This window comes from Bufo bufo, chromosome 7 (genome assembly GCF_905171765.1).
Source record: "Bufo bufo chromosome 7, aBufBuf1.1, whole genome shotgun sequence".
Classification (NCBI taxonomy): domain Eukaryota; kingdom Metazoa; phylum Chordata; class Amphibia; order Anura; family Bufonidae; genus Bufo; species Bufo bufo.
In genome coordinates this window covers 100114299-100139956 of record NC_053395.1, presented here as the reverse complement: position 1 = coordinate 100139956, position 25658 = coordinate 100114299, and the positions used below count along the sequence as shown (strand labels likewise).

Here is a 25658-nt window from a genome sequence, read left to right as displayed (position 1 = left end):
TCCCACCTAGGCTGCAAAAAAAAAAGTGTCACACATGTGGTATCGCCGTATTCAGGAGAAGTTGGGCAATGTGTTTTGGGGTGTCTTTTTACATATACTCATGCTGGGTGAGAGAAATATCTCGGCAAGAGACAACTTTTCCCATTTTATAAAAGTTTTCCCATATACTTTTCCCATATACAAAATTGGCATTTGACAGAGATATTTCTCTCACCCAGCATGGGTATATGTAAAATGACACCCCAAAACACATTGCCCAACTTCTCCTGAGTACGACGATACCAGATGTGTGACACTTTTTTGCAGCCTAGATGCGCAAAGGGGCCCACATTCCTTTTATGAGGGCATTTTTAGACATTTGGATCCCAGACTTCTTCTCACGCTTTAGGGCCCCTAAAATGCCAGGGCAGTATAAATACCCCACATGTGACCCCATTTTGGAAAGAAGACACCCCAAGGTATTCAATGAGGGGCATGGCGAGTTCGTAGAATTTTTTTTTTCTTGGCACAAGTTAGTGGAAATTGATTTATTATTTATTTTTTTCTCACAAAGTCTCCCTTTCCGCTAACTTGGGACAAAAATTTCAATCTTTCATGGACTCAATATGCCCCTCACGGAATACCTTGGGGTGTCTTCTTTCCAAAATGGGGTCACTTGTGGGGTAGTTATACTGCCCTGGCATTCTAGGGGCCCTAAAGCATGAGAAGAAGTCTGGTATAAAGGTCTAAAAAATTTTACGCATTTCGATTCCGTGAGGGGTATGGTGAGTTCATGTGAGATTTTATTTTTTGACACAAGTTAGTGGAATATGAGACTTTGTAAGAAAAAAAAAAAAAAAAAATTCCGCTAACTTGGGCCCAAAAAATGTCTGAATGGAGCCTTACAGGGGGGTGATCAATGACAGGGGGGTGATCAGGGAGTCTATATGGGGTGATCACCCCCCTGTCATTGATCACCCCCCTATAAGGCTCCATTCAGATGTCCGTATGTGTTTTGCGGATCCGATCCATGTATCCGTGGATCCGTAAAAAACATACGGACATCTGAATGCAGCCTTACAGGGGGGTGATCAGGGAGTCTATGTGGGGTGATCAGGGAGTCTATGTGGGGTGATCAGGGAGTCTATGTGGGGTGATCAGGGAGTCTATGTGGGGTGATCAGGGGTTAATAAGTGACAGGGGGGGTGTAGTGTAGTGGTGTTTGGTGCTACATATTACTGAGCTGCCTGTGTCCTCTGGTGGTCGATCCAAACAAAACCGACCACCAGAGGACCAGGTATATTAGACGCTGTTATCAAAACAGCGTCTAATATACCTGTTAGGGGTTTAAAAAAAAAAAAAATCGCATCTCCAGCCTGCCAGCGAACGATCGCCGCGTGGAGATCCACTCGCTTACCTTCCGATCCTGTGAACGCGCGCGCCTGTGTCCGCGCACGTTCACAGGAAATCTCGCGTCTCGCGAGATGACGCATATATGCGTGACTGTGCGCAGGGCTGCCGCCTCCGGAACGCGATCCTGCGTTAGGCGGTTAATACAGAATGCTTAGTAGGTGGTCAATTGAGGGTTAATAAATAATGAACTCACCTCCTCCAATTTATCGCGTAGCTGCCGGTCTCCTGTTCTTTCTTCAGGACCTGTCAAAGGACCTGTGGTGACATCACTGTGCTCATCACATGGTACATCACATGATCCATCACCATGGTAATGGACCATGTGATTAGCTCCATGACGTCACCACAGGTCCTTTGACAGGTCCTGAAGAAAGAACAGGAGACCGGCAGCTACGCGATCAATTGGAGGGGAGTTCATTTTTATTTTTTTAACCCTCAATTGCACTGCGCCACCAATGTTTATTATACTGGGGTCTGGGGGGGGGGGCGGGGGGGGACTGCGCCACCAATGTTTATTATACTGGGGTGTTGTGGCGCAGTGTGCTTCCCCCCAATGAAGATAACTGACCTGTTAATACAAAAACTGGAGGCGGGTGCCGGAATCAAATAGCTGGCACCCGACCTCTATGACAGGGACCTGCGATCAGCGGCAGTTAACCCCTCAGGTACCGCACCTGAAGGGTTAACTCAACTGCCGCTGATCGCAGCTCCCTGTCATAGAGGTCGGGTGCCGGCTATTTGATTCCGGCACCCCCTCCTGTATTTGTATTAACAGGTCAATTATCTTCATTGGTGGTGCAGTGGCCACAGCCCCTCCCCCCATCTCTATTCCTATTGGCGGCGGCTGCAGCAGCACAGGTGGGGGGCGGTGTCGGGAGAGACTCCTTCTCCACTGCGCTGCTGAGAAGAACTTCGGCGGCGGGCAGAGAACTATCATCTCCTATGCCCCGCCGCTGTATTCAACTGCAGAGCTGCGGTGGGTCTAGTCGCAAATGGCGACAAGACTAATAAGTCTTGTCGCCATTTGTAAATTCTATGTCGCATTGGAGACCATTTTGGTCGCCATCTGGAGCCCTGTAACTGGCTCAGTAATAGAAAACAGAGGGTGGTTATTAATGGTACACACTCCGATTGGGTCACTGTCACTAGTGGACGACCTCAGCGGTCAGTACTGGGCCCTATTCTCTTCAATATATTTATTAATGATCTTGTAAAAAGGCTTGCACAGTAAAATACAAATTTTTGCAGTAGACCCTAAACTGTGTAAAGTAATTAACACTGAAGAGGACAGTATACTGATACAAAAGGATCTGGATAGATTGAAGGCTTGGGCAGAGAAGTTGTAGGTGAGGTTGAACATTGATAAATTTAAGATTATGCACATGGGAAGGCATAATGCAAGTCACCCGTACATACTAAATGATAAAACACTGGGTAACACTGACATGGAAAAGGACCTAGGAATTATAGTGAACAGCAAACCAAGATGTAAAAACCAGTGTCAGGCAGCTACTGCCAAGGTCAATAAGATAATGGGTTGCATCAAAAGGGGCATAGATGCCCGTGATGAGAACATAGTCCTACCACTTTACAAATCACTGGTCAGACCACACATGGAGTACTGTGTACAGTTCTGTGCTCCTGTGAACAAGGCAGACTTTTTTTTATTTATGTAAGTTTCACACAATGAAATAAAATTTTTGAAACAAAAAAAAAAATATAAAAAACATGTTTTAGTGTCTCCATAGTCTTTAGTTTTTGGGCGATTGTCTTAGGTAGGGTATCATTTTTTCGGGATGAGATGACTGATTAGCACTATTTTGGGGTACATATGACTTTTTGATCGCTTGGTATTACACTTTTTGTGATGTAAGGTGACCCAAAAAAAATTTTTTTTTTGCAGTTTTTCATTTTTTTGACTGTTCACCTGAGGGGTTAGGTCATGTGATATTTTTATAGAGCCGGTCGATACAAACGCGGCGATACCCAATATGTCTTTCTTTTTTTCCTTATTTTTTTATTTATTTTGGGAAAAGGACTTAGTTTTTTTTTTTACTTGAAAACTTTATTTTTTGTCTCACTCTGGGACTCCAAATTTTGGGGGTCTGATCCCCTCTACAATGCATTACAATACTTCTGTATTGTAATGCATTGGCTGTAAGCGTATTACCACTGTAATACACTTACAGCCTGCTTGCCTGAGAGATCCAGGGGGCTGGATCTCACAGTCTCTCCCGGAAGGCAGCCACGATGCCTAAGGAAGGCATCTGGCTGCCTTCCCTGCCATGGGGTCCCCGTCACAGCAGCTCGGGGACCCCATGGACACCGGCACCCGTGAGGATACTGCATGTGCCGTGCTCAGTGCCGACCACGGTCGTGCAAGGGTTAATGCGCTGGCATCTGAGATCACAGCAGGGGCAGCTCCTGCACGCACCCCCCAACCACCCCCTCCGATCATCGCGCGGGACAGAGATCCCAGCGCAGTACAGGTACCGCGCGATGGTATCCTAAGGGTTAATAGGCATTTACAGAACACTACAAAACATGACATGAAACATTTCAAAACAAAAGGGGAAGTAAAACATGCCTAGTGACGAGCGAAGCAAGCTTCGGATGTCAATCTGAAATTATAAACTAAGCGACTTCGTATGTAATGCTGTACGGAGATCTTTCTACACAAGTATCAGAATGCATGGGCTCCGATGAGCCAAAGATAGCTATTCGCAAAGTCGCGCGTGACTTTGTTAAATAACTTCAGCAATTGATTTTTAAAGTGGAAAACTACTTTAAAACTTAAATCCGAACTCAAATTTGGTTCAGGGGTACCACTTGGAACCAAGGCAGAGTTAAGTTTCAAGTTTTAAAGTGTAATCAATTACCGAAGTAATTCAACAAAAAACACATGCGACTTCGCGAATAACTAACTTCGGCTCATTGGAGCCCATTCATTCTAATACAGTACGGAGTCCACAACCAACCATTTCAATGTACCTGTTCAGCTGACTGAGGAATGTCATTCAATAAAGCAACAGGAGCATGATAGCCTGGTTTCTTCTGCCCAAATGAAGCTGTAGTATCATCATCATCCTGCAAAAAAATAAATAAAAAAATAATGAAAACAGAGCTTGTGTTGACATGTTTATGCAAAAGTAGTTAAAGGGTTTTGTGTCACAAAAATTTACTGTTAGATCACAAAAATAAAGAATTGGAAGTAGTGAAAAAATATTGCTGTTACACACTTGTTATGGCGCCTCCTTCTGGTGTTCTTTTTGATTGCCTCTCATAAAGTCTCTTAGGTATCCAAATAGCTCAGTCCTAACCATGCCTGGATCCTACTGTATTGGGGCAGGGGAGCATTTCCTATGATTGCACAGGATAGCCAATAGGTGTTGGTGCACTAGAAGAGGCTTCTCCTTACTAGCACTAGTCACATTAGGCTATTTTCACACTAGTGTTTCTGCTGGATCCGGCAGAGATCAGCAAAAACGCTTCCGTTACTGATAATATAACCATCTGCATCAGTTAAGAACGGATCCGGTTGTATTATCTTTAACATAGCAAGGACGTATCAGTCATGAACTCCTCTGAAACTCAATTGGGGACGGATCCATTTTCTATTGTGTCAGAGTTAAACGGATCCGTCCCCATTGACTTGCAATGGGTCATGACAAATCAGCTTTGCTCTGCATCCCATGACTCCGGTATGGGAACGCAACCAAATGCATTTTGGAGCATTCAGTTCTGTTCAGTTACGTTTTGTCCCCATTGACAATGAATGAGGACAAAACGAGAGCGTCTTTCTGGTATTGAGCCCCATTGACGGATCTTAATACCGGAAAATAGAAACACTAGAGTGAAACTAGCTTTAAATAGATTTTCAAAGAAGGAATCTAAAAAGGTCAGCAGGCAGCACCACAATAAATATGAAATAGCAAAGTTTAGAGAACAGCATTGACCCCTTCCCGATTCCGTTTTTGACTTAGAATTCAAGACCACTTTTTTTATTTTCTCATTCACCTGTAGGAGAGCTTGTTTTTCTTTGCTGGGTAAAATGCACCTTTTAACCCCGGGTCAGTTTTCACCTTCCTGCCCAGGCCATTTTTTGCAAATCCGACGTATCACTTTATGAGGTAATAACTTTAAAACGCTTTTACTTATCCAGGCCATTCTGATATTGTACTTCATGACCGTGGTAAAATGGAGTTAAAAATTTTTTTCTTATAAAAATTGCAACATTTACCAAAAATTTAAAAACATTTGCACATTTCCAAATTTCAATTTCTCTACTTTTATAATAGATAGTAATACCTCCAAAAATAGTTATTACTTTATATTCCCAATATGTCTACTTCATGTTTGAATCATTTTGTGAATGCCATTTTATTTTTTGGGGACGTTTACAAAACCCACTTTTTAAAGGACCAGTTCAGGTCTGAAGTCACTTTGAAAGGCTTACATAATAGAAACCACCCAAAAATGACCCCATTTTAGAAACTACACCCCTCAAGGTATTCAAAACTGATTTCACAAACTTTGTTAACCCTTTAGGTGTTCCACAAGAATTAATGGAAAAGAGAAATTTCACTTTTCTGGCAGATTTTCTATTTAAAAAAAAAAAATTCCGCTAACAAGGGTTAACAGCCAAACAAAACTCTAAATTTATTACCCCGATTCTGTAGTTTACAGAAACGCCCCATGTGGTCGTAAAATGCTGTACAGGCACATGGCAGGGAGCAGAAGGAAAGGAACGCCATATGTTTTTTGGAAGGCAGATTTCACTGGGATAAATTTTAAGTCACACTTGAAGACCCCCTGATGCACCCCTAGAGAAGAAACTAAAAAAGTGACCCCATTTTGGAAACTACAGGATAAGGCTACTTTCACACTAGCGTTCAGAGCGGGTCCGTCTGATGTCTGCTCAGACGGATCCGCTCCTATAATGCAGACATTTGGATCCGTTCAGAACGGATCCGTCTGCATTATAGTTTAAAAAAAAATTTAAGTGTCAAAGTAGCCTGAACGGATCCGTCCAGACTTTACATTGAAAGTCAATGGGGGACGGATCCGTTTGAAGATTTAGCCATATGCAGTGCTCCAGACAAAAAAAAATGACCAGGAGCCATTGGCTCCTAAACTAAAAAATTTAGGAGCCAAATTACATTTTTTAGTCGCCAAATTTAAAATGCATATATTTTTTAATATTTTAATAGCTCACACTTTTTGGGACGTGGCGATATGTAATATGTTCTTTATTGTTTGTAAATTTTATATGTAAAACTGGGAAGGGGGCCATTTAAACTTTTAGTATTTTTGTGTTTTTTTTTACTTTTTATTTAACAACCATTTCTTCCCTTAGGGACTAGAACCTGGATCTTTTCTTCATCCCTTGTGCTATTCACCCTGATAGAGCTCTATCAGGGTGAATAGGATCTCACATCTCCCTGCTGCCCTGTGCTCTGTGCACACAGCAGCAGGGAGCTGAACATGGCAGCCAGGGCTTCAGTAGCGTCCTGGCTGCCATGGTAACTATCTGAGCCCCAGCAGTGTAATCTGCCACTGCCACCAATGAAGGGGATGGGACCCTGTGGCCACCATATAACAATGGGAGGGAGACGGGGATGACTTGTGGCCAGTGATAATGGGGGGGGGGGGGGGGCTTTGGAAGAGCGCACTAGAGGACCTTTCATGGGTCCAAAGAATCTGAACTTATCAGCAGGCTGCATAGAGCGGCGCCCAGGGATCTAAGTGCACTTACTATTATTCCTGGGCGCCGCTCCGTTCGTCCGCTGTGGCCCCCGGTATTTTCAGTATTCAGAGGAAGGAGGAGGAGACGCCAGTGTCTCTCCGTCTCCATAACAGCAGCGCTGTCCAATCGCAGCGCAGAGCTCAGAGCCAGGGAGAAAAAACCTCCCTGGCTCTGAGTTCTGTGCTGTGATTGGACAGCGCTGCTGTCAGGGAGAAGGACAGACACTGGCGTCTCCTCCTCCTTCCTCTGAATGCTGAAAATACCGGGGGCCACAGCGGACGAACGGAGCGGCGCCCAGGAATAATAGTAAGTGCACTTAGATCCCTGGGCGCCGCTCTATGCAGCCTGCTGATAAGTTCAGATTCTTTGGACCCATGAAAGGTCCTCTTTGACTCCTTCATACAATTGTCTGCAGCGGTATCGCAGACCGGGCACCCGGCCTCAATAACAGGGCATGCGATCTGTGGCACCTGAAGGGGTTAATGGCCGCGGATCGCCTGCCCTGTTATTGAGGCCGGGTGCCCGGTCTGCGATACCGCTGCAGACACTTATGTTTTACATTCATTTCATTGGCGGCGCAGTGGCGACAGCTCCTCCCCTCCTCCTCCTCCCTGCTATATCCCCATTGGTGGTAGTGGCGGCCGCGTCACAGTGGAGAGGGAGGGACTCCTTCCTTCTCCACTGTGCGGTGTGCTAGTGAAGGGAACGTAGGCTGCGCAGGATCGCGGCGGTACAGTCGCAAATGGCGACAAGACTAAAAAGTCTTGTCGCCATCTGCAAATTTTAAGGCGCATTGGCGACCGTTTTGGTCGCCATCTGGAGCCCTGATATGGTGTCATCTTCAAGCGGATCCGTCCCCATTGACTTCCATTTTAAGTCTGGACGGATCCGCTTGCCTCCGCACGGCCAGGCGGACACCCGAACGCTGCAAGCGTTCAGGTGTCCGCTTGCTGAGCGGAGGCTGAACGCCGCCAGACTGATGCATTCTGAGCGGATCCGCGTCCACTCAGAATGCATTAGGGCTGGACGGATGCGTTCGGGGCCGCTTGTGAGCCCCTTCAAACGGAGCTCACGAGCGGACACCCGAACGCAGGTGTGAAAGTAGCCTTAGGTGGCAGTTTTGTTGGTACTATTTTAGGGTACACATGATTTTTGGTCGCTCTATATTACACTTTTTGTGATGCAAGGTAACAAAAAAATAATAATTCTGTTTTGACACCATTTTTATTCTTTGTTATTTACAGTGTTCATCTGACAGGTTAGATCATGTGGCATTTTTATAGAGCAGGTTGTTAAGGACATGACAATACTAAATATGACAAATATGACTGTTTGGTTGTTTCAGTTTTACATAAAGCATTTTTTTAAAAAACATTTTTAGTGTCTACATATTCTGAAAGCCATAGTTTTTAAATTTTCAGCGGCTGTTTTATGTAGGGGCAAATTTTTTTTTCGGTATGAGATGACAGTTTGATTGGTACTATTTTAGGGTGCATATGACTTTTTGATCGCTTGGTATTACACTTTTTGGCTTTGACACCATTAAATTTTTTATGGTGTTCATCTGTGTGGTTAGGTCATGTGATATTTTTATAGAGCAGGTTGTTACTGACGCAGCAATACTTAATGTCTTGTTTTTATTTATTTCACTTTAGCACAATAGCAGTTTTTAAGCAAAAAAATTAATCATATTTTAGTGTCTCCATTGTCTGAGAGTGATGGCTTTTTTATTTTTGATAGATTGTTAGGTAGGGTATCATTTTTGCGGGATGAGATGACAGTTTGATTGGTACTAATTTGGGGGGGGGGCATACGCCTTTTTGATCGCTTGGTGTTGCAATTTTTGTAATGTAAGGTGGAAAAAAAAGAGGCTTTTTTGGTATTTTTTTGCGTGGTATCGAATGGCATCGAGTATCGCAATACTTTATGGTATCGAAACCAAATCAAAATTTTGTTATCGCAACAACCCTAGCCGGGGGCATTTAAAGGGGTATTCCCATCACAGACAATGAGGGGGGCATATCCTAGCTATATGCCCTCATTGTCCGATGGGTGCGAGTCCCTCTTCTGGGACCCGTACCTACAACGAGAACGGAGCGGGGAGAGAGTTGTGGCTGTAGGATCCTGAGGTCCAGCCACCACAAAGCGCTGCTCCCCACTGCTCCCGTAAAAGTGAGTGGGAACGCACAACGCATGCGCGGCCCCTGCTCTCATTCATTTTTATGGGGAAGACGGAAATCGGTGGCCCTATGGAAATAAATGAAGGGTGCCCTCCACTGCTTTCCCCGCTCCGTTCTCAGTGCAGGTGCGAGTCCCAAAGGTGGGACCCACACCTATTAGACAATGGGGGCATATCCTAGCGATATGCCCCCATTGTCTGTGATGGCAAAACCCCTTTAAGGATGGCACGACAAGACTAACATCTAAGCTTTAAGTATAATGCTATTTTCCTATAAATTCTGCTACAATCTTCAATAAAATATATCTTCAATATGCAATCTATACTAATAAAAGCCCTGTGTACGTGGCGTCCGTGCCGATTAGTTAAGTGTGCATGCGCAGTGCACAAACCAATCAGCACACACGCAGCGCGGTGCGCAAGTGCTGATTATATACCATCAGAGTTTTCTCCAATCCGATGGTATATTTTAACTTGAAGCGTCCCCATCACCATGGGAACGCCTCTGTTAGAATATACCATCAGATTTGAGTTAGAGCGCGAAAACTCAGATCCGACAGTATATTTTAACAGAGGCGTTCCCATGGTGATGGGGACGCTTCAAGTTAAAATATACTAAGAACTGTGTACGTAACAGCCCCCTGCTGCCTGGCAGCACCCGATCTCTTACAGGGGGCTGTGATCCGCACAATTAACCCCTCAGGGGTTAATTGTGCGTATCATAGCCCCCTGTAAGAGATCAGGTGCTGCCAGGCAGCAGGGGGCCAGACCCCCCTCCCCCCCAGTATTAAATTCATTGGTGGCCGGTGCGGCCTCCCCTCGCCCTCCCCCCCTCCTAATTAAAATCACCCCCCCCCCCCCCCATCATTGGTGGCAGCGGAGAGTTCCGAACTGAGTCCCAGTTTAATCGCTGGGGCTCCGATCGGTAACCATGGCAGCCAGGAAGCCACTGGCCACCAATGCTTTAAATACTGGGAGGGGGGGGGGGGGCCACACTGGCCACCAATGCTTTTAATACTGGGGAGGGAGGGGGGGGACTGCACTGGCCAAATATTGCTTTTAATACTGGGGAGGGAGGGAGGGGGGCCGCACTGGCCACCAATGCTTTTAATACTAGGGAGGGAGGGAGGGGGGGGACATTCCAAGTCAGGACGGATCCGTTCGGCTCCGCACCGCCAGGCGGACATCAAAACGCGCCAGCAGTCTCAGCACCACGTGGCACTGCCAGTCGTCTCAGCCACCAGCTGCAGTCTCAGCACCACCAGTCCGTGCTAGCCATCTCAGGCACCAGTCAGTGCCCAGTCTCAGCACCACCAGTCAGTGCCAGCAGTATCAGCACTACCAGTCAGTGGCAGTCTCAGCACCACCAGTCCGTGCTAGCCATCTCAGGCACCAGTCAGTGCCCAGTCTCAGCACCACCAGTCAGTGCCTGCAGTCTCAGCCAAAAGTCAGTGCCAGTGACGTATATTACAGCTACATAAGTCAGTATTACAGTAAGAGAAAATATTATCTATACTAATAAAAGCCCTGTGTACATGCCCAGGGCAGGTGTCCGTGCGTGTGTGCCGATTATACAAGTGCGCAGCGGACACACACACACACACACACACACACACACACACACACACAGGCCAATCCAGGTCGCAGAGCCCGGCTCGGGGGCACAGCGGAAGGACAGCAGCGCTCAGGGAGGAGGACGCCGGGAGCCGGGCACAGCGGCTTTCAGAGTTATACTCTACCCGGAGCACATGGGACAGCGCAGCCGTCACAGATCCCGGGGAGCCGTCCACACTGAGAACCAGCTATCTTACTCATAATGCCGCACTGCGCATGCGCCCACTTCCCCACACGTGCAGTGCGGCCAGACGCCGCTTCAATCGGCACACACTCCACGGACACTACATGTGCAGCATCCTATTGTAATGGCAGCGGAGGGCAGTCACTGTATTGCACCGGCCCCGCTCACTTACTACATGGTGAGGCAGGAGGCCTGGCGGGCGGCTCCGGCACTGGTAGCGTAACTCACTAAGTGACGCCCCTGCTCCGCCCACTGCATGAATGAAGCAGGCGGCGCAGGCGCATGACGTAGTGAGTTACGCTGCCAGTCCCTGGCCGCCCGCCTGGCCTCCTGCCTCCCCATGTAGTAAGTGAATTAGTGAAGATCGTTATTATTATTACAGTTATTCAAAGTATTACTACTCTGAGCGGGGCCAATGCAATACAGTGACTGCACCGGGCCCTGCTGCCATTACATTCACACTAAACAGTGACACTGTTATGGGAGGGGGGGGGGGGGGGTGGATCTGTGGATGACACATAGCATAAGATACTAGTGTCAGCCACAGACCAGCCCCATAACAGTGTCAGCCACAGACCAGCCCCATAACAGTGTCAGCCACAGACCAGCCCCATAACAGTGTCAGCCACAGACCAGCCCCATAACAGTGTCAGCCACAGACCAGCCCCATAACAGTGTCAGCCACAGACCAGCCCCATAACAGTGTCAGCCACAGACCAGCCCCATAACAGTGTCAGCCACAGACCAGCCCCATAACAGTGTCAGCCACAGACCAGCCCCATAACAGTGTCAGCCACAGACCAGCCCCATAACAGTGTCAGCCACAGACCAGCCCCATAACAGTGTCAGCCACAGACCAGCCCCATAACAGTGTCAGCCACAGACCAGCCCCATAACAGTGTCAGCCACAGACCAGCCCCATAACAGTGTCAGCCACAGACCAGCCCCATAACAGTGTCAGCCACAGACCAGCCCCATAACAGTGTCAGCCACAGACCAGCCCCATAACAGTGTCAGCCACAGACCAGCCCCATAACAGTGTCAGCCACAGACCAGCCCCATAACAGTGTCAGCCACAGACCAGCCCCATAACAGTGTCAGCCACAGACCAGCCCCATAACAGTGTCAGCCACAGACCAGCCCCATAACAGTGTCAGCCACAGACCAGCCCCATAACAGTGTCAGCCACAGACCAGCCCCATAACAGTGTCAGCCACAGACCAGCCCCATAACAGTGTCAGCCACAGACCAGCCCCATAACAGTGTCAGCCACAGACCAGCCCCATAACAGTGTCAGCCACAGACCAGCCCCATAACAGTGTCAGCCACAGACCAGCCCCATAACAGTGTCAGCCACAGACCAGCCCCATAACAGTGTCAGCCACAGACCAGCCCCATAACAGTGTCAGCCACAGACCAGCCCCATAACAGTGTCAGCCACAGACCAGCCCCATAACAGTGTCAGCCACAGACCAGCCCCATAACAGTGTCAGCCACAGACCAGCCCCATAACAGTGTCAGCCACAGACCAGCCCCATAACAGTGTCAGCCACAGACCAGCCCCATAACAGTGTCAGCCACAGACCAGCCCCATAACAGTGTCAGCCACAGACCAGCCCCATAACAGTGTCAGCCACAGACCAGCCCCATAACAGTGTCAGCCACAGACCAGCCCCATAACAGTGTCAGCCACAGACCAGCCCCATAACAGTGTCAGCCACAGACCAGCCCCATAACAGTGTCAGCCACAGACCAGCCCCATAACAGTGTCAGCCACAGACCAGCCCCATAACAGTGTCAGCCACAGACCAGCCCCATAACAGTGTCAGCCCTACAGTTCTAGCACACGTTATTCTAACGGGCTTAATGTCTAGTATTTTTATAATAAAGCAGAGTCCTCCTGCTATATTTGATATGAAGAGAAATGCCAGAAAAAAATTCCGTCTTGGATAGGTTACAGATAATACAAACTGATCTGTTCTGAACGGATGCAGACATTTGTATTATCTGAACGGACCAGTTTGTGCAGATCCATGACTGATCCGCACAAAACTAGAGTGTGAAAGTAGCCCAAGTCTACTTTCACACTAGCGTTTTGGCTTTCAGTTTGTGAAATCCGTCCAGGGCTCTTACAAGTGGTCCAAAACGGATCAGTTTGCATTCTAATGCATTTTGAATGCAAAAAGGATCCGCTTAGAATGCATCAGTTCAGTCTCCATTTCGCTTTGGAAACTGAAACCAAAACCGTGCTTGCAGCATTTTGGTATCCGTCTGATGAAACTGAGCCAATCTGACAATAGAAAACGGATCCGTCCTCCGTTGACTTTCAATGGTGTTCAAGACAGATCAGTCTTGGCTATGTTAAAGATAATACAAATGGATCCGTTCAGAACGGATGCAGACGGTCGTATTATCTGAACCATGACGGATCCGCACAAAACACGAGTGTGAAAGTAGCCTTAGTTTGTATTCAGAATATAAAAAAGGAGAATGAGAAAATAGATTGTAAAGGATTTGCAGTCAATAAGGAGAAGGTAAGACTACTTTCACACTAGCGGCAGCCTTCTCTGGCAGGCTGTTCCAGCGGGGGAACAGCCTGCCGGAACCATGCTGCCACTAGTGCACCGTGCTGCCGGAAGTCTGCTCCGGCCCCATTCACTATAACGGGGACAGGGGTGTGGAAATAAAATTTAAAAAAACTACTTGTCGAAGGACTAAAGTGGGGGCTCAATCTACTTGTCCTGAACTTATGACGTTATACTGTATGGGGGCGGGGGCCACAAGGAGACGTTATACTGTATGGGGGCGGGGGCCACAAGGAGACGTTATACTGTATGGGGGCGGGGGCCACAAGGAGACGTTATACTGTATGGGGGCGGGGGCCACAAGGAGACGTTATACTGTATGGGGGCGGGGGCCACAAGGAGACGTTATACTGTATGGGGGCGGGGGCCACAAGGAGACGTTATGCTGTATGGGGGTGGGGGGATAACACTGACATAATGCTGTCAGTGTTATCCAACACATTCCAGAACTGTAAGGGTTACATAGCATCATAAATCAGTATAAGGCTACATTCACACGTCCGTATTTTTCTACATCCCGATTTTCGGTCCGTTTTTTGCGGATCCGTTGTTCCTGAAAATGTTTCCGTATTTTATCCGTTTTTTGCGGATCCGCAAAAAACGGAAACATGTGAAAACTCAAATCCGACAGTATATTCTAACACAGAGGCGTTCCCATGGTGATGGGGACGCTTCTAGTTAGAATATACTGAGAACGGTGTCCATGACTGCCCCCTGCTGCCTGGCAGCACCCGATCTCTTACAGGGGGCTGTGATCCGCACAATTATTGTGCGAATCATAGCCCCCTGTGAGAGATCAGGTGCTGCCAGGCAGGAGGGGGCAGACCCCCCTCCCTCCCCAGTATTAAATGTGCCCAGTGCGGCCTCACCTCTCCCCCCCCCCCCCCCCCCATCATCGGTGGCCAGTGCGGATTCCCAGTATTAATAAATGTGCCCAGTGTGGTCTCACCTCTCCCCCCCCCCCCCCATCATTGGTGGCAGTGCGGATTCCCAGTATTAATAAATGTGCCCAGTGCGGACTCACCTCTCCTCCCCCCCCCCCCCCCCCCCATCATTGGTGGCAGCGGAGAGTACCGATCGGAGTCCCAGTTTAAATTGCTGGGGCTCCGATCGGTTACCATGGCAGCAAAGACGCTATTGCAGTCTTGGCTGCCATGGTTACTTAGCAATAAATACAAGCATTATACTTACCTGCGACTGCGAGCTGCGATGTCTGACCGGCCGGGAGCTCCTCCTACTTGTAAGTGAAAGGTCTGTGCGGCGCATTGCTTTTAGCACAGACCTGTCACTTACAAGTAGGAGGAGCTCCCGGCCGGACACACATCGCAGCTCGCAGTCGCAGGTAAGTATAATGCTTGTATTTATTGCTAAGTAACCATGGCAGCCAAGACTGCAATAGCGTCTTTGCTGCCATGGTAACCGATCGGAGCCCCAGCGATTTAAACTGGGACTCCGATGGGTACTCTCCGCTGCCACCAATGATGGGGGGGGGGGGGGGGTCGAAGAGGTGAGGCCGCACTGGGCACATTTATTAATACTGGGAATCCGCACTGCCACCGATGATGGGGGGGGGGGAGAGAGGTGAGGCCGCACTGGGCACATTTATCAATACTGGGAATCCGCACTGCCACCAATGATGGGGGGGGGGGGGGGGGGGGGGAGAGGTGAGACCAGACTGGGCACATTTATTATTACTGGGAATCCGCACTGGCCACCAATGATGGGGGGGGAGAGGTGAGACCGCACTGGCCACATTTATTAATACTGGGAATCCGCACTGCCACCGATGATGGGGGGGGGGGGGGGGAAGAGGCGAGACCACACTGGGCACATTTATTATTACTGGGAATCCGCACTGGCCACCAATGATGATGGGGGGGGGAGGTGAGACCGCACTGGGCACATTTATTAATACTGGGAATCCGCACTGGCCACCGATGATGGGGGGGGGGAGAGGTGAGGCCGCACTGGGCACATTTAATACTTGAGAGGGAGGGGGGTCTGCCCCCTGCTGCCTGGCAGCACCCGATCTCTTATAGGGGGCTATGATATGCACAATTAACCCCTCAGGCGCAGCACCTGAGGGGTTAATTGTGCAGATCACAGCCCCCTGTAAGAGATCGGGTGCTGCCAGGCAGCAGGGGGCAGTCATGTACACCGTTATCAGTATATTCTAACTAGAAGCGTCCCCATCACCATGGGAACGCCTCTGTGTTAGAATATACTGTCGGATCTGAGTTTTTCACGAAGTGAAAAATCAGATCTGTAGAAAACTTACTGGGAATCCGCACTGCCGCACTGCCGCACTGGCCACCAATGAATATAGAGGGAGGGGGGCACATTTAATACTGGGGAGGAAGCCTAATTTCCAGGAACGGAATCTGCATAAAACGGATGATATACGTAATGACATACGAATGTCTTCCGTTTTTTGCGGGTCCATTGACTTTGTATTGGTCCAGGATCCGATTTTTCAGGACAAGAATAGGACATGTTTTATATTTAAACGGACATGCGGAACGGAACAACGGAAACGGACAGCACACATTGTGCTGTCCGATTTTTTCCAGGACCCATTGAAAATGAATGGGTCCAGATCTGGTCCTGAAATAACGGAACAGATCAGGAAAGAAAAAAACGGACGTGTGAATGGACCCTAATGCTATGTGACCCCAGTCAGCGCTTGCAGGTCAGGCCGGGAGCTGCGATGTGGAACACTCATCTGCAGGGGGCCGTGGGGTCTCTCACTCCTCTTCTCCCATCTTGGCCTGCAATTACTCAGTCTCTGGAGACTGTGTGCTGACTTACTGTGCGCTCCTGTGCTGGCAGGTGGGCGGAGACTTCGATACAGGAGTCGGGAGGAGCAGGGGCCGCCTGCAGGAAGTGATATGTACGGTACTCATATGCACGATGCAGGGGCAGGCTGACAGATGTAGGAGCGGTCAGCTCGCAGCTAGCATATGACAGCTCCTATTACTGCCCAACCGACATGTCCCTGCTACTTGCCCGCACAGGGATAAACAACTGTTCAAACTACTTGCCCGGCGCCCGGAACTGCATGTCCCGGGCGTCGGGCGATAGGAATTCCACACCCCTGCGGGGACGTGCCAGAGGTCCGGCAGCAGCACGGCAAACATGCTGCAAGGTGGCCAGAATAAAACTACAACACGTCGTAGAAGGAGAAGGCTGCCGCTAGTGTGAAAGTAGCCCAATACTAATAAATATTGTACATTTGGTTTAAGTGTTTAATAATTATGCGCTAGCCAGGTTGTTTTGTATTGTAGCGGTCCTGCAAGTAATAGACACTGTGGTGGGTCAGGAAGCCATTCTGGACTTTAGTAGCTGTAAAGATGAAGTAACGAATGATAGTAAAGAAAACAGGGATGCTGTTGAACCTCAGCAGAATGATGGAAGACAGATTTTTCTCATCTCTACTGAAGAGTCCGTATAATTAGACAAGAAAACAACTTTTTTTTTTTTTTTTTTTTTTAATAGGGCCGCAGACAGAACACTGTGTGCTGTCCGCATCTTTTGCAGCCCTTTTGAAAATGAATGTGTCCGCATCTGTTCCGCAAAATTGCGGAATGGATGCAGACCCATTTTGTGGACGTGTGAATAGACCCCAACAGAAAAATCTATTATTTAGCATGTGGCTTCCTTTGAATTTTACTAGGAGTCTAACACTGAAACAGGTCAATGATAATGAGTCAAACAAGTGGTTTTTTTTTTATAGAGACTATAAATTAACCACCTCAGCCCCCATAGCTTAAACACCCTGAAAGACCAGACCACTTTTTACACTTCTGACCTACACTACTTTCACCGTTTATTGCTCGGTCATGCAACTTACCACCCAAATGAATTTTACCTCCTTTTCTTCTCACTAATAGAGCTTTCATTTGGTGGTATTTCATTGCTGCTGACATTTTTACTTTTTTTGTTATTAATCGAAATTTAACGATTTTTTTGCAAAAAAATGACATTTTTCACTTTCAGTTGTAAAATTTTGCAAAAAAAACGACATCCATATAGAAATTTTGCTCTAAATTTATTGTTCTACATGTCTTTGATAAAAAAAAAAAATGTTTGGGTAAAAAAAAAATGGTTTGGGTAAAAGTTATAGCGTTTACAAACTATGGTACAAAAATGTGAATTTCCGCTTTTTGAAGCAGCTCTGACTTTCTGAGCACCTGTCATGTTTCCTGAGGTTCTACAATGCCCAGACAGTACAAACACCCCACAAATGACCCCATTTCGGAAAGTACACACCCTAAGGTATTCGCTGATGGGCATAGTGAGTTCATAGAACTTTTTATTTTTTGTCACAAGTTAGCGGAAAATGATGTTTTTTTTTCTTTTTTTTTTTTTCTTACAAAGTCTCATATTCCACTAACTTGTGACAAAAAATAAAAAGTTCTATGAACTCACTATGCCCATCACGAAATACCTTGGGGTCTCTTCTTTCCAAAATGGGGTCACTTGTGGGGTAGTTATACTGCCCTGGCATTCTAGGGGCCCAAATGTGTGGTAAGGAGTTTGAAATCAAATTCTGTAAAAAATGCCCTGTGAAATCCGAAAGGTGCTCTTTGGAATATGGGCCCCTTTGCCCACCTAGGCTGCAAAAAAGTGTCACACATCTGGTATCTCCGTACTCAGGAGAAGTTGAGGAATGTGTTTTGGGGTGTCTTTTTACATATACCCATGCTGGGTGAGATAAATATCTTGGTCAAATGCCAACTTTGTATAAAAAAAAAAAATGGGAAAAGTTGTCTTTTGCCAAGATATTTCTCTCACCCAGCATGGGTATATGTAAAATGACACCCCAAAACACATTCCCCAACTTCTCCTGAGTACGGAGATACCAGATGTGTGACACTTTTTTGCAGCCTAGGTGGGCAAAGGGGCCCATATTCCAAAGAGCACCTTTCGGATTTCACAGGTCATTTTTTACAGAATTTGATTTCAAACTCCTTACCACACATTTGGGCCCCTAGAATGCCAGGGCAGTATAACTACCCCACAAGTGACCCCATTTTGGAAAGAAGACACCCCAAGGTATTCGCTGATGGGCATAGTGAGTTCATGGAAGTTTTTATTTTTTGTCACAAGTTAGTGGAATATGAGACTTTGTATGAAAAAAAAATAAAAAATAAAATCATCATTTTCCACTAACTTGTGACAAAAAATAAAAAATTCTAGGAACTCGCCATGCCCCTCACGGAATACCTTGGGGTGTCTTCTTTCCAAAATGGGGTCACTTGTGGGGTAGTTATACTGCCCTGGCATTTTCCAGGGGCCCTAATGTGTGGTAAGTAGGTAAATGACCTGTGAAATCCTAAAGGTGCTCTTTGGAATGTGGGCCCCTTTGCCCACCTAGGCTGCAAAAAAGTGTCACACATGTGGTATCGCCGTACTCAGGAGACGTTGGGGAATGTGTTTTGGGGTGTCTTTTTACATATACCCATGCTGGGTGAAAGAAATATCTCGGCAAAAGACAACTTTTCCCATTTTTTTATACAAAGTTGGCATTTGACCAAGATATTTATCTCACCCAGCATGGGTATATGTAAAATGACACCCCAAAACACATTCCCCAACTTCTCCTGAGTACGGCGATACCACATGTGTGACACTTTTTTGCAGCCTAGATGCGCAAAGGGGCCCACATTCATTTTATGAGGGCATTTTTAGACATTTGGATCCCAGACTTCTTCTCACGCTTTAGGACCCCTAGAATGCCAGGGCAGTATAAATACCCCACAAGTGACCCCATTTTGGAAAGAAGACACCCCAAGGTATTCAATGAGGGGCATGACGAGTTCATAGAAATTTTTTTTTTTTTTTTGGCACAAGTTAGCAGAAATTGATATTTTTTTTTTTTTTCTCACAAAGTCTCCCTTTCCGCTAACTTGGGACAAAAATTTCAATCTTTCATGGACTCAATATGCCCCTCACGGAATACCTGGGGGTTTCTTCTTTCCGAAATGGGGTCACATGTGGGGTATTTATACTGCCCTGGCATTCTAGGGGCCCTAAAGCGTGAGAAGAAGTCTGGAATATAAATGTCTAAAAAATTTTACGCATTTGGATTCCGTGAGGGGTATGGTGAGTTCATGTGAGATTTTATTTTTTGACACAAGTTAGTGGAATATAAGACTTTGTAAGAAAAAAAAAAAAAATTCTGCTAACTTGGGCCAAAAAAATGTCTGAATGGAGCCTTACAGAGGGTGATCAATGACAGGGGGGGGTGATCAATGACAGGGGGGGTGATCAATGACAGGGGGGGTGATCAATGACAGGGGGGGTGATCAATGACAGGGGGGGTGATCAGAGAGTCTATATGGGGTGATCAATGACAGGGGGGGTGATCAATGACAGGGGGGTGATCAGAGAGTCTTTATGGGGTGATCACCCCCCTGTCATTGATCACCCCCCTGTAAGGCTCCATTCAGATGTCCGTATGTGTTTTGCGGATCCGATCCATGTATCCGTGGATCCGTAAAAATCATACGGACATCTGAATGCAGCATGACAGGGGGGGGGGTGATCAATGACAGGGGGATGATCAGGGAGTCTATATGGGGTGATCACCCCACCTGGAAGGCTCCAGGGAGACGCCTGTATGTGTTTTGCGGATCCGATCCATCTATCAGTGGATCCGTAAAAATCATGCAGACATCTGAATGGAGCTTTACAGGGGGGTAATCAATGACAGGGGGGTGATCAGGGAGTCTATATGGGGTGATAACCACAGTCATTGATCATGCCCCTGTAAGGCTTCATTCAGACGTCCGGATGCGTTTTGTGGATCCGATCCATCTATCAGTGCATCCGTAAAAATCATGCGGACATCTGAATGGAGCTTTACAGGGGGGTAATCAATGACAGGGGGGTGATCAGGGAGTCTATATGGGGTGATAACCACAGTCATTGATCATGCCCCTGTAAGGCTTCATTCAGACGTCCGGATGCGTTTTGTGGATCCGATCCATCTATCAGTGCATCCGTAAAAATCATGCGGACATCTGAATGGAGCTTTACAGGGGGGTAATCAATGACAGGGGGGTGATCAGGGAGTCTATATGGGGTGATAACCACAGTCATTGATCATGCCCCTGTAAGGCTTCATTCAGACGTCCGGATGCATTTTGCGGATCCGATCCATCTATCAGTGCATCCGTAAAAATCATGCGGACATCTGAATGGAGCTTTACAGGGGGGTGATCAGGGAGTCTATATGGGGTGATCACCACAGTCATTGATCACGCCCCTGTAAGGCTTCATTCAGACGCCCGTATGCGTTTTGCGGATCCGATCCATCCATCAGTGGATCCGTAAAAATCATGCGGACATCTGAATGGAGCTTTACAGGGGGTTGATCAATGACAGGGGTGTAATCAATGACAGGGGGGTGATCAGGGAGTCTATATGGGGTGATCAGGGGCTAATAAGGGGTTAATAAGTGACGGGGGGGGGGGGGTGTAGTGTAGTGTAGTGGTGCTTGGTGGGACTTTACTGAGCTACCTGTGTCCTCTGGTGGTCGATCCAAACAAAGGGGACCACCAGAGGACCAGGTAGCAGGTATATTAGACGCCGTTATCAAAACAGCGTCTAATATACCTGTTAGGGGTTAAAAAAAAAACACATCTCCAGCCTGCCAGCGAACGATCGCCGCTGGCAGGCTGGAGATCAACTCTCTTACCTTCCGTTCCTGTGAGCGCGCGCGCCTGTGTGCGCGCGTATACAGGAAATCTCGCGTCTCGTGAGAGGACGCGCCGGCGCGTCCACCCAGAAGAGCAGGGCCGCCGCAAAGACGCAATCCTGCGTACGGCGGTCCTGAGGAGGTTAAAGAAGCTGATGTGGTGTACTAGAAGTGACAGCATGCCCACATATGAAATTCTAAAAGAATAAAAAAAATTGGCAGAAAGGCATCCACATTTGGATTTATGTCCATGTTTCAACAGATATACAACACTTATCGAAAATGCCAACCCTATACATATGATTCACAGGTTTGTCAAAAAGCTCACATTTTTAACTCCTTAACCCCTTTGGGACACAGCCTTATTTCACCTTAAGGACCAGGCCATTTTTTGCAAATCTGACCAGTGTCACTTTGTGGTTATAACTTTAAAAAGGTTTTGACTTATCCAGGCCGTTCTGAGATTGTTTTTTCGTCACATTGTACTTCATGACACTGATCAAATGAAGTAAAAAAAATATAAAAAATACCAAATTTACCAAAAATTGGTAAAAAATTGCAAATTTCCAAGTTTCAATTTCTCTACTTCTATAATACATACACGAACCGAAATAAATACCTCGACCATCGAATGAAACCACATTCAAGTGATGCCCTAGCCTTTGGCAATAAATACATATACCGTATATGCCGGCGTATAAGACGACTGGGCGTATAAGACGACCCCCAACTTTTACACTGAAAATATAGAGTTTGGGATATACTCGCCGTATAAGACTACCCCTTTTTCAACACACAGCAGTACATTACTGCATCCCACCACCATCCCTGGGTACCTCTGCCATCCCTGCATCCCACCACCATCCCTAGGTACCACCGCCATCCCATGTATCACCACCATCCCTGCATCCCACCACCTTCCTTGTCCTCCCTCCCTGCCTCCCAGACCCTAAACATGTGCCATCTATACCCTGAACATGTTTTTGTTATGTTATTCTTCATATTCACATTCACATATGCACATCTGCGCCGCACTTAGATACGCCGCACGGAGATCTCGCACATGCGCAGGAGCGAGATGCGAGCGGCCGTGAGGATCCCGTGTATCCACGCTCGCCGCATGAAATCTCGCACATGCGTAGGAGTGAGATGCGAGCGTCCGGGAGGATGGCGGTACAAGGAGCATACAAGGTACAGAGCAGGGGGAGGCATACAAGGTACAGAGCAGGGGGCGGTATACAAGGTACAGCGCAGGGGGGGGCATATGCCGTGGGTTACATCGCAGCTCTCAGCTGCTGGGGATACAAGGCAATAGCCCGGGCTCTCTGTTGATAATTCGGGCGTCCCGGCACTGCAGCGCCCGCCATACCTGGCGTATAAGACGACCCCCGACTTTTGAGAAGATTTTCATGTGTTAAAAAGTAGTCTTATACGCAGGAATATACAGTAAATAACCTACATAGAAAATGCCAGACCGCTGGTACTGATTAATTCTTTATTACAAAATCACATTTATAATTTAACGACATACATGATTAAAAGAATCAGTGCAGGAGATAAAAAGCAACATCGCTGGAGGAGACATACAATGGACGGAGTCCCTATCCTTGAACATGATTAATCAAAAAAGTTTTGCATGCATGAAATCATACATTGTAGGAAAACAGGACAATTACCCATACAGAGTCTCCTCCAGGATGGCGCCAACCCCAACGCGTGTTTCGGCGTACCTTCGTCTGGGGGTAGCGTCATCACTGGAGGACATGGTTTAAATATAAATGTCAGCCAATCAACATACCAGTAATCATTAGTTCATGCATCACCGGACTGCGCCGGATTTTGTCTGATGGACTTCCTAGATGCCGGCATCTGAAGGAACACGTGACCACCTGGAAACATGTGATCCGCTTCTGGTCACGTGATCCGGATGACGTCACTTGAACGCGCACAACAAAGTCGCAGCTCGGTGACGTCATCCAACCTTACTACATGATTCAAATCCATCATATTGGTATATACGTACATTTGAAAGGCAGAAGAGACATGCACAAGCAATCGAGATATATCGGAGAACATATACAATAATCATTTGATGTGGATATACAGAAAAGAAAAAGTTAATATGAAAAAATTAATATACGAAATTACTCATTACATACACACGTCACACACCAGATTATTCCACACAGTGCCAATAGACGGATGGGTAGGGCATCTTATCCCTCATCGATATAATAGCAGATATACATCTATCATATAGAAATCGTAACCCATCCATCACAAACAAAACTAGAAGTCTATAAGTGATCTAATATTAGAATTGGTGGTGAAAAGTGCAAAGTGCATAGACTGTTAAAGGATATATAAAAATCCATTAAAAAAAAGTTGTATGTGTGACCCACAGTATTGATACAACTAATGAATCATAAATCAAGTGAAAGTATATAAAAAGAGAGCTTGGCATATATATATATATATATATATATATATATACACATATACACACATACATATATACACACACACACACACACACACACACACGTGTCCTTCACTGTTAACCAGTGAATATTAAAAAAGTGCAATTGCATTATAATAAAAATATATCATCTCAGATACATATACAAATTCATATGTTGTCTTGTGATATATCACCCTTACCAGTTGTAGGTGACAGACCAGGAAAAGAAGGTGGGGGAGAGGAGGGGGGGGAAAAAACACAAGGAAGGGGGGGGGGGGGGGATGTGGGAAGAAAAGATGAGAACTGGGGCAAGGTCCTTCAACCACATGATTATTGGTCCGACCCTCCCAGCCCCATGTGCTGTGTGTAATGTAATGGATATATCAATTGTTGTATTCCATCATTCATTTTGATGTCGGTCACCACATCACATTCCCCGATGTGCATCAGAAAAGGCACAACGGGAGATGCAAGGTGGGGGACACAGATTACAACCAATACTATGCTAGATCAATCCGTTAATCGATTGCATAGTCTGTCCATATATCAGTCACCGCATCCCATTTCCCAACACACATATTACATGTGGATTGGGGAATGCAAGGCGGGGACACAAGGTCCACTCAGTGATGACCCTAGAAGATCAGGGGAAAAGAAAGTGATTAAAACAAAGTTAAAATACATAAATTGAACCCCTTTTGGGTGTGGAGACCCATGTGAGCCGTAATGCCTACAGGAAAGTGGAGAACCCAGTAGATTCATTCAAACCGCCCGGGTGCAGTGTATTAAATTTCCAAATCCACTTGCACTCGAGCTGTCCCAATCTTTTAGTGATATTACCTCCCCTGATGTTTTTCATGACACAATCAATCGCTCGTACCTTCAAATGCACAGGATTGCAGTCGTGATATGTCTTAAAATGTCTTGCAACTGGTTTTAAATTACACAGATCTTCTTCCTCTGTTGCTGCCATTATATCTCTGACATGTTCTCGCACTCTCACCTTCAGTTCTCTTGTGGTTAAACCCACATAAATTTTTGGGCAAGAACATTTAGCATAATACACGACTGCTGTACTCGTGCATGTGAGGCATTGTGTTATTTTAAAGGTTTTTGTACTGGTTGTGTCATCAAAAGAGGTAGCCCTCTCCATATTTGGGCATGCTATACATTTCCCGCATGGGACAAAACCCCACTTCGGCTTCCCCATTCCTGGGAACAAAGGATGTTTTTGTTTTACATACAGGCTGCGTACGAGATGGTCTCTCAAATTCTTTGATCGTCTAGCCGTTATCATAGGATATGGTGCTATGAATTTTGTCAAGATGGGATCGGTTAATAGGATCGGCCATGATTTTTCCAAGATATCTTTCATCTCTATCCACCTTCCATGGTACCCCGTGATGTATCGTGTCTTGTTATCCTTACTCTTTTGGACTTCAGAAAAAAGTAAGTCCTGCCTAGAGCATGTTATTGCTCTCCTATAGGCCTTTTTAATTGCACGTTGGCTGTATCCACGACTTGTAAATCTCTCCTTTAATACTTTGGCCTGTTGCTCAAAAATTTCCTCCGTCGAGCAGATTCTCCGAGCCCGTAGGTATTGTCCAATCGGAATTGAGTTAATCATCTGTGGAGGATGTGACGAAGAAGCATGTAAATATGAGTTTACTGATGTAGGTTTTCTAAAAACGTTCGTCACTATACATCCATCAGTGCCTCTCTCAAGCTGCACATCCAGGAACTCAATAAATTCCTTACTATACTTATACGTTAGTTTGATGTTTTTGGCGTTCTT

The 25658-nt window shown here is 46.6% G+C and overlaps 1 protein-coding gene across 2 annotated transcripts in view; it reads right to left on the bottom strand.

Annotated features, from left to right (window-relative positions):
* Positions 1-25658, bottom strand: part of SF3B1 (splicing factor 3b subunit 1) — a 203636-nt gene that overhangs the window by 163324 nt on the left and 14654 nt on the right. For both annotated transcript variants that reach the window (XM_040441882.1, XM_040441883.1), the window contains exon 3: positions 4384-4479. In XM_040441882.1, the coding sequence (XP_040297816.1) occupies positions 4384-4479 (96 nt within the window). The remainder of the gene's footprint in view (positions 1-4383; positions 4480-25658) is intronic.